Here is a 9,238-nt window from a genome sequence, read left to right on the forward strand (position 1 = left end):
CCGAATCACCACTTCCTAGATCACCCCCTGTCTCCAAAACCGAAGCCTTCCACTCCATTCAATTCCCCTTCGAAACCCACAGAAAGCAACAAAAAAGAAATTCCCCAGACAGACAGACAGACAGACAGACGAAAGAAAGAAAGAAATTCACCCCATCATTCTATCCCCTCTCAAAAGTTGAAACCTTCAGTTCTTGTTGAATGGATAATTTCTGCCAATTCTCTGATCAACATCCTTTGAGGTCAAATTCAATGCCCATTGACAGGCAAGAAGCATCTTCTTTCTCCGATAGCAGCACGTCTCGACGAGTTGTCCATTCTGATGAAGAGGTCTTACTAGCAACAAGTTTTCCGAAAAAACGCGCTGGCCGCAGAATATTCAGGGAGACTCGGCACCCGGTTTTTAGAGGTGTTCGGAAGAGGAATGGTAACAAATGGGTGTGTGAAATGCGGGAACCAAACAAGAAGTCACGAATATGGTTAGGAACATATCCTACTCCAGAAATGGCAGCTCGAGCTCATGATGTTGCTGCTTTGGCACTTAGAGGCAAATCTGCTTGCCTTAACTTCGCTGATTCAGCATGGAGGTTGCCTGTGCCAGTTTCGAAGGATTCTAAGGATATCACAAGGGCAGCAAATGAGGCAGCAGAATTATTTAGGCCTCAAGAGTTTGGAGGTCATCCGGCAAAACAACAAGATAGCAATGCAGTGCTAGAGGATTACTCAAGTGAAGTTTGCAGCGATGATTGCAAAACTTTTCAAGAAAATGATTTCTTCTTCGAGGAAGCAGTGCTTGACATGCCAGGGTTGCTCGTGGACATGGCAGAAGGTCTTCTACTCTCTCCTCCACGTTATGTAAGGAATGATTGCAACGACTTGGATCATATGGAGAATGGTTCTGATTTGTCGTTATGGAGTTATTAGGCAAACTTCTAGATTAGTACATATAGTGCCATAGTTAGCAGTTAGCTTTACATGTGAACGAATTGTTCTACATTATTTTTCCATACTTCTATAGAGCCTTTATTTTAATATATGACGCAAATGGAAGAACGACACCCCTGTCCCTTTATCCGCCGTTACGTCTGAAACTAATCAGGACAAGAAACATAAAATAAATAACCTTTTATCAGGTAGAAGAGCTTGGTTCAGGCACGCCCTATTGCATATCCAGTAAAAGAACATGTTCAAACTATAAGCATAAGAATTTTAAATGTTATCTAATACATTTGTCCCCGGTATCTACCCACCTGTAATTAGTTTCATAAGGAGTTTACCCCTCTTTCACTCTAAAAATACTCAAAAAATCTAGTTTTATCTAAAGTATCAGCGTAGCTATTGCCGATGAGACCCGACAGCAGCCTCTCCCTTTTCTTTTTTTCACAATTTCATATTATTTATTCATTTAATTTTATCTAGATCCAAGTAAATCTTGTATATATGGAATCGGATGTTATTTATTTGTCAATTTTTTTTTCACTTTAGATAAAAAGTCCGGTGGTTGGTTTTTTGTTGGATAGAGAAAGTTGATATATCATTTAGTGATTTTGGATTTTTCATTGCCGTCATGTGATATGATAGCATGACTTGTTTTTTTATTGATATATGATGATCCGAACTCAATTGTATGTATGAATGCAATCTAGTCCTGTAGAGGCATTTCAAGATTGAGAATTTCAAAGATTTTACTTGCCATCCAAATCATTATGTAAAATGGGCATCTTAATCACCTCTTCAAATAACAATAATTCCTCTAAATTTATAAAAAGAGTGATTTTTTGTTCTTCATTTATTATTAATGAAAAAAAAACTTTCAAATATCAGTTCATTAATAATCTACCAAACTATATAAACATTGTTATATATGTTCATCATAAAAGAACCAGCTTTACTTTCGCGACCATAACATCTCTTTGTCGGCTGTTGATTAGCAGAGCACCTGAGCGAAAATTCAAAATGTTTTACATAGCTTGCTAGGTCGATACACAAGAGAGAGAGAGAGAGATATCAGTTCTTGGCAATGTTATTCTTCTGTCCACCTATCTCAGCGACTTGTTCTGAATTTCTTGATCAAGCTTGTATATGAAGAAGTTACACTCTGCCCAATATATCAAGACTTGCTCTGATGTTTAATAGCCATCGAGCCTGTCAGCTTGTTTTCTATACACACACGCACACACTACTTATCCCATGACATTAATTCCTCCGATCAAACATTTTCCAAAAAATTTGAATTTTTGTAACTAGCTAGAAGAGAAAAATACACAAAACCCTGACACGTCAAATTAACTACTCCACAACGACCAATCAGCATCAATTTGCCCGTCATTCCAGTCCCCAGTATAATGTGGAGGAGAGAGTAGAAGGCCTTCTGCCATATTAGCAAGCAACCCTGGCATGTTAAATTCTGCCTCTTCGTCTATATACCCCACATTTTCAGATGGCAAATCTCTTATGTCATCATTAGGACTACTACAAACTTCACCACGGTCCTCCCTCCTGAAATATTCCATTTCTTGACCACCAAAGTCTGTAGTCCTAAACAACTCTGCTGCCTCACTTGCTGCCCTCCTGATGTCCTTGGCCTCATTTGAAATCGGCACAGGCAACCTCCATGCCGAGTCCGCAAAATTAAGGCAAGCTGATTTTCCCCTAAACGCCAAAGCAGCTACATCATGTGCCCGGGCTGCCATTTCGGGTGTAGGATATGTGCCTAGCCAAATACGTGACTTCTTATTTGGTTCACGCAATTCGCAAACCCATTTATCGCCATTCCTCTTCCTAACACCTCTAAAGATTGGATGACGAGTCTCCTTGAATATCCTCCGCCCTGCACGCTTTTTCGGACGACTTGTTGCTAGTAAGACTTTCTCGTTCGAACTGGGCGAGTCCTGCTGAGAACCGCTACTATCGGATAGTAAAGATGATTCTTGCTTGTCAGGTGAGAAGCAATTTGATCCTCCCATGACCATTTTTTAAGAACTGGTGATGTTTGTATAGGGTTTATGGGTCCGCTTTGAACTTTTGGGCACGGATAATGAATGACTTGTGAGAGTGTTGAGATTCCGGTTTGCTTTTTTAACTAACGGAAGTGAGATTGTGCGCTGCTTTATATGCTTAGGATCTTTGTGGATGAGGATACGAGGTGAACACGAACACGGGATCAGTTTGTACACACTTTGACTGGTCTTGGTGGGTCCTATTTTACTTAGCTGAGCAGATAATGTGTTAACCACGTGTGTCAGGTGGGGTCGTATGCCTCCTATACCACGAAGTAACATTTTCTTGAACTTCTTCAACAACGGCACGTGTTTGATGACTTGTTTCACAGCTGAAGCTCCACGTGTCTTTTTAATATCTAATCCGTTTATGTTTCTTTTTTCCCCGTCAGTTCCTTCTTTTAATTTAATGCATTAACAAGGGAGTCGTCAAATGCCTGCGAGCCTTCACTTCTATTAGTTCACACTACTTGTTCTCACTCGTTATGCCGCGAGTCAAAGTAATATAAAGCAGTGGCTATATACTTATCAGATATGTTAATATATTTTTTAGTAAAAAAATTAAAATATATGATTGTTGATTTACAATGACATGATTGATTTGACAGTATTAAAAGTTCCTCACACAAACAAATAGTAAAAATATTATTTAAATAATTTTTTTAAAAAAAATATTAAAATAACATAATATAATATTAGACTAATTAACCTTTTAAATTAAATGTACTAATTATGACACTTTAATAACTTTATTAAAAAATAATTTAAAATAAATTATGATAAATAAATCATATTCAAACTAATATTAACAAATTAATTTTAAAAAATAAAATTAAATAAAAAACTCGAATAAAATACACTGATTAATTTACCAAACCAACTATTTAAATCATAAAATTAAAACAACCTAGTATAAAATAATTAAGCTAAGGGGGTGAAATTTTTAAAATCAAATAAAAATATAATAAAAAATCTCAAGTCAACTTAAAATAAAATATTAAAACCGCAACTAATATCACAGAACCTGAATAATCTTATAAAAAAACAAAATAAATTATAAAAGTTAATTTATAATAAATAAAATATTAAATTTAAAATTAAAATAAAAATACAAAATAATATTATAGTGAACAATATTCTATAAAAAGACAAGCAATAAATTTGTTTTATAAAAATAAAATAAAAATAAAAATTTTAAGAAATATTGAATTAAAAAAGAGTATTGTTCCTGTCAACAGAGCTAAACAATGAATTTGTTTTTTTTAGTTTTTTAATAATTTTTGTTTCATTTGAATAGGATTGAAAAAATTCATTTTTTTGTTTATTATTTTATTAATTTATATAGTTATTATAAAGCATATAAAATACAATATAATTATTTAATCTTCATTTTTAATTAAATATTAATTTATAAATAAAAAATTCTTTAAGTTTTTAATGTATAAGTAATTATCAATATAATATTATATTACAAACCTGTAAAAATCAATCAAAATTTAAAATTGTATTTTATAATTAAATTAAATTTTAACATGTAATTATAACTACAGGAGCGACCAAAAAAATTAAAAAACTAATTAAACTGAAAAAACTGGAAAAAAATAATTAAAAAAACTAATAAAACGGATTAAAATTTTGAAAAAATCAACCGGTTTGGTTTTATAAATCTAAAACTGAAAAAAAAAACCAAACCCAAACCAAAAAAATCAGAAATAAACTGAAAAAACCGAGCTAAACCAAAAAACCTAACCAAACTGGTTTAAATTGGTTTTTATCCTAAAAAATCAAACCCTGTATAATTGAAATTGGTTAGTTTAAACTAATTTTAGTTTGGTTTTATTTTTTTAATTTTAATTTAATTATTTTTTATTTATAAAAATCAAATTAAACTAAAAATGATCACCTTTACTATACATGACAATTATTAATTAATATCATGTGAGCATCTTTTCATATTATATAATATATTTTTATTGAAATGCATAATAAGAGTTATTTAACAAATAATAATCGCACTCGCACATATATAATATTGCTAATTAATATAAATTACTAATGAAATTTTAAAAAATAATATATGTTTTTAAACATGATTTTAAAATAAGATCATTAAATACATAAAATTCTTTACATGAATTTATTAAAATATAATTTCATGACATGTTATAAAATACTAAATGAATCTCCTTCCAGTTCAATTCGACCATATTGTTATGAAGGTTTACTGTACTGCGGTTTGAATTAAAAATATTTTTAATATAAAAATATAAAAATATAGTTTAATTTTAAAATAATTAAATATTTTTATTTTAATATTAAAATACTTAATATATTAAATCAACTTAAATTTTACTATTTAGCCTATTAAATTTATAATTTGGTTACCGAATGCACTAAGTTTAAAAAATTGTTTTCCCAGCTATTTTTATTTCATTTATATGATAATAAAAATAATTTTTTATAAAATGAAGTACAAATTAAATATTAGAATATTTGTTTAAAACTATGATAATTTTAAAAAATAAACAAATAAAATTATAAAAATAAAATAAATATCAAAGAATAATTTTTTAAAAAAAGGAAAAAACGGAAAAAAAAACCTCATTCAGTGTTCCCATGAACAATAAAAGAGAATTGTTATCACACGAACTTTTTTAAATATACTAGATAATGTTACACGTACATGATTACATTAAGAAAAATAAGGAAAGAAACTTGCAAGGCTACCCACGTGCCACCCGTACTTATCCCTTGCATGAATAAACGAGGGCTGCTGATAAACGACAGTGATCGCTGAATTTTTTATTTTTTTTATTTATATGGGGTGTCCGGACAAGTTTACGTGCATTACGACTAATCCTCATGGTTCACTGAACATCCTACAAGCCCAATAAACAAATAAGATATCGCAGGGGTGACAAGCATACACGATAAAGCTCGAACCCAGACACAGAAAAAAGGAACAAACCCTCTCATCGCTGGGCTATTACCTAGTGATTGCTGAATTTTTTTTTTAGATTAACATGGGTGTTCGGGCCAGTTTGCACGCACCACAACTAATCCCACGGGTCCTGAAGTTAACGACCATGTAAGCCTCCAGTGACCATCATATGAGCAATTAAGAATTCAAATCTGAGATTATAAAAAAAACAAACCCCTTAATTCCAAGTTATTACCACTTGACTAACTACTAGATATTTATAATCGCTGAATTTTAATACCATTAGTCGAAGACAAGGACTCCGCCTCGACTGATGTTCATTCTAGGTTGTTAGTCTTCACAGTGGGGTGTGCGTGGGCTCTGTGTCTGCCCAGTGTGGCCATCGTACGTGTCGGAGTGTTGAAGATTGAAACCAGCAACGTGCATGAGTTTCCACGGGATCAACACTTGTTCCAATTAGAAAATTTACTATAAGGCTTTTCACAGCAACAATCCACATTTTTTTTTATTTTAAATTTTATTCCCAATTTCCTTTTCAATCACAAACTTTTATGACCAAATTAATAATCAATTTCTGAAATTTAAAGAAAGAAAAAATTCAACAAAGCGATAAAAGTGTAAAACAAAGTGAAATTTTATTTTAAGTCCTAACAAATTTTGTTTATTATTTAGTGTAGAGGTGAGAGGAAGAGAAAAGACAGAAAATCGACAAGTAACTATGATTGTCGTTTCAATTCAACAAAGGCTCATGTTTCTTCAATCTCGAACTACAACTTAAGGATCAGCAAGGACACTGTTCTTGGAATTCTCCACTTCTTTACATAGCATCTTCCTTACATCACGTTTATTTCTCTTTGCTTCTTCTCTTTACCAGAGAAATTAACTCAAGGTAGACAGACAATTGTGAACTGACTGCTTATACTTTTTATATTGGCTGTTTCTTTTTATATTTTTAAAATATTTTTAATTTAATTTAATTTTTTTAAATTGATATTTTTTAATATTTCTAAATCATTTACTGATATTAAAAATAAAAAATATTATTTTAATATATTTTTAAATAAAAATATTAAAAAAAAACTATAATTACACTTCCTTAATTGACTATTCCACTACCCTCCTTTGTAAAAATACAATTAATGGCTCTTTTGCCGGATGTTCCTTTTTGTGATTCCTTTTGATTGTATTCGTTTTATTTATAATCTTCGAAGCTTTCGTTTACGGCATTCACTCCAAAGATTTCCAGGCAACCGTGAATAAGCTCAATTGTACTTACATCACGAGGTACGAGGTAAGTGATCATGATTCAACCGTTTATTCATATCGATTTAATATATTATTTTTTAAACAATATCAAATCAAAGCTATAAAAAAATATAAAAAATTAAAAGATTTAAAAATTCAAGGGTTTAATCAAATTTAACGATGTTATTAAGAAGTTACAAGTGAACTGAGCATTTATTTTTTAATGTTGAATAGCGCTAGCATTTTCTAGTCCAGTTTTATTTTGCATGATACGAGAATTTGAGAATGATATACAATTATAAGACCCCAATTATCTAATACTATTTTCATTTTATTTCACATTAACATTAATTCAGCCCCTCATTTCCCACCAAGAAATAAAAAAAAAAGATGATAAGAATAATATATCTCAGCTCTTTAACATACCTATAATTATTAATTAAAACATCCACCAAGTTAAGAACCAGTGAATATGTAATGACGTAACCGAGGGCTGAGACAAGGGGAGCCCGGGTTCCTGAGAAAATATAGATTTTTCTAGGGATTTATATGTATTTTACATTTGGAACTCTTAAAAAAAAAAAAACATAAAATTTAAATCTTGACTCCTCGCTCCGCCGTAATAACAAGAATCTGGAAAGCTCGTAGAAATCACCAAGGAAAGTGGAAGGAAACATCTTGATTCTAGACTGGACAGCTAGACTGGAAAGGGCCTGGGGACTGTGGGCTAGCAAGTGGACTGCTCCTTCGCGTGATGTTTCCGAACTCAGAGGTTGAATTACTAGACTAGGCCTATAACTTAGCTTGGGCTCGATGGTTGTTTAAAGCAATTTAAGACCGCACAAATCATCTACACACACACACACACAGAGACACACAGACACACACACCTGGAGGTGTTCCTCAGGAATAAATCATGAGAGACACACAGACGCACACAGATCTGGAGGTGTTCCTCAGGAATAAATCATGATTATAATTTATTAAATTATAAGGCTCATGAGTTGTTAAAATCAGATACACTATATCACTTTCTTCAGGCCAATAGTTAGTATATCTCTTATACAAGGAGCTTGGAGATTAAAGAGATCGAGAGCTTACTTTAAAGTAATAGTCTTTAATAGTTTCTTATATATATAGTTTTAAACTGCTTTGCTTTGAATTAAAGCAAGCATGACTGCTTTTAAAAAAGAAAAGTGGTTTTATTGTGGGTATTTTTCAGTTCAATTACCGTTTTTAAAAAACACGACCATTGTTTTACTAATACTATTATTTTATAATACCAAGCAAATCCCAAGCCATTCGCATGCATTTCTATATTTAAAGGCTTGCTTTTCTTATGTCCTTATAGGTTGAGTTTGCCTCTAGCTATCGACAAAATAAAATGAAGAATTTGTACTATTAAGATATAAACATATATTAATGCAATCGGAATTGTGTTCAAGTTAGTGAATTTGAGAATATAATAAATTATAATAGTTTCTTTAAGATAATATCTTAATTAAATATAAGATCACAGAGATCATCCAAAAGATTCTACAAAAATATTTTTTACACCGAAAATTTCCTTAATTACTATTTACATAAATTCGCGTCAAATCTTAATTCTAGACCTGGGGTCATGGACTGTCAAATTGAAGTTCGAAAAGTGACTGAAATCCATCATCATGGTCAATTAACAAGTAGAGAATAAAAGATAAAGATAAAGAAGGAACGATCATCATAGCTAACAAACCAAAAGAACATAATGATATTAGTAAAAATGGGAGGCACATTTTTTATGGAACACTAACTCTTTGGTGGACCATTAGCTATTAATTATCTAGATGGTGACTAAGTGGTAAGAATTTAAAATTAAATAATTTATTTTTTTTGTGGTTTAAGGTTTGAGTCCTTGGTTGCTTATATAATGACAATTGGAGGTTTACATGATTGTTAATTTCAAGACCCGTAAAATTAGTCGTAATACGTAGAAACTAATCTGAACATCCATATTAATCTAAAAAAAAACCTAGCTATTGTTCTGCAGAGGGGCCGATGGGGGAAAGAGATCG

The 9,238-nt window shown here is 31.6% G+C and overlaps 3 protein-coding genes across 3 annotated transcripts in view; 1 reads left to right on the top strand and 2 right to left on the bottom strand.

The window, feature by feature from the left end:
* On the top strand, positions 1–1,259 carry LOC105128997 (dehydration-responsive element-binding protein 1E-like). Its single transcript, XM_011030874.1, has one exon. It carries the CDS (start codon positions 201–203, stop codon positions 921–923), a length of 723 nt encoding a protein of 240 aa, XP_011029176.1. The 5' UTR covers positions 1–200; the 3' UTR covers positions 924–1,259.
* A 506-nt stretch (positions 1,260–1,765) lies between these two features.
* On the bottom strand, positions 1,766–3,073 carry LOC105128998 (dehydration-responsive element-binding protein 1E). The gene has a single exon (XM_011030875.1). The coding sequence runs from the start codon at positions 2,969–2,971 to the stop codon at positions 2,285–2,287; it is 687 nt and encodes a 228-aa protein (XP_011029177.1). The 5' UTR covers positions 2,972–3,073; the 3' UTR covers positions 1,766–2,284.
* Positions 3,074–8,803: 5,730 nt separating this feature from the next.
* LOC105129124 (ethylene-responsive transcription factor ERF027) overlaps positions 8,804–9,238 on the bottom strand; it is a 3,074-nt gene continuing 2,639 nt past the window's right edge. Inside the window, exon 2 of the mRNA XM_011031068.1 lies at positions 8,804–8,910. Within this exon, the coding sequence (XP_011029370.1) occupies positions 8,804–8,910 (107 nt within the window). The remainder of the gene's footprint in view (positions 8,911–9,238) is intronic.

The sequence above is a fragment of the Populus euphratica genome, unplaced genomic scaffold (assembly GCF_000495115.2).
Source record: "Populus euphratica unplaced genomic scaffold, PopEup_1.0 scaffold48.1, whole genome shotgun sequence".
NCBI classification, from domain to species: domain Eukaryota; kingdom Viridiplantae; phylum Streptophyta; class Magnoliopsida; order Malpighiales; family Salicaceae; genus Populus; species Populus euphratica.

Bases quoted from the DNA above. Each gene is read 5' to 3' on its own strand.
- LOC105128997 (XM_011030874.1), top strand. From the start codon at position 201: ATGGATAATTTCTGCCAATTCTCTGATCAACATCCTTTGAGGTCAAAT.
- LOC105128998 (XM_011030875.1), bottom strand. From the start codon at position 2,971: ATGGTCATGGGAGGATCAAATTGCTTCTCACCTGACAAGCAAGAATCA.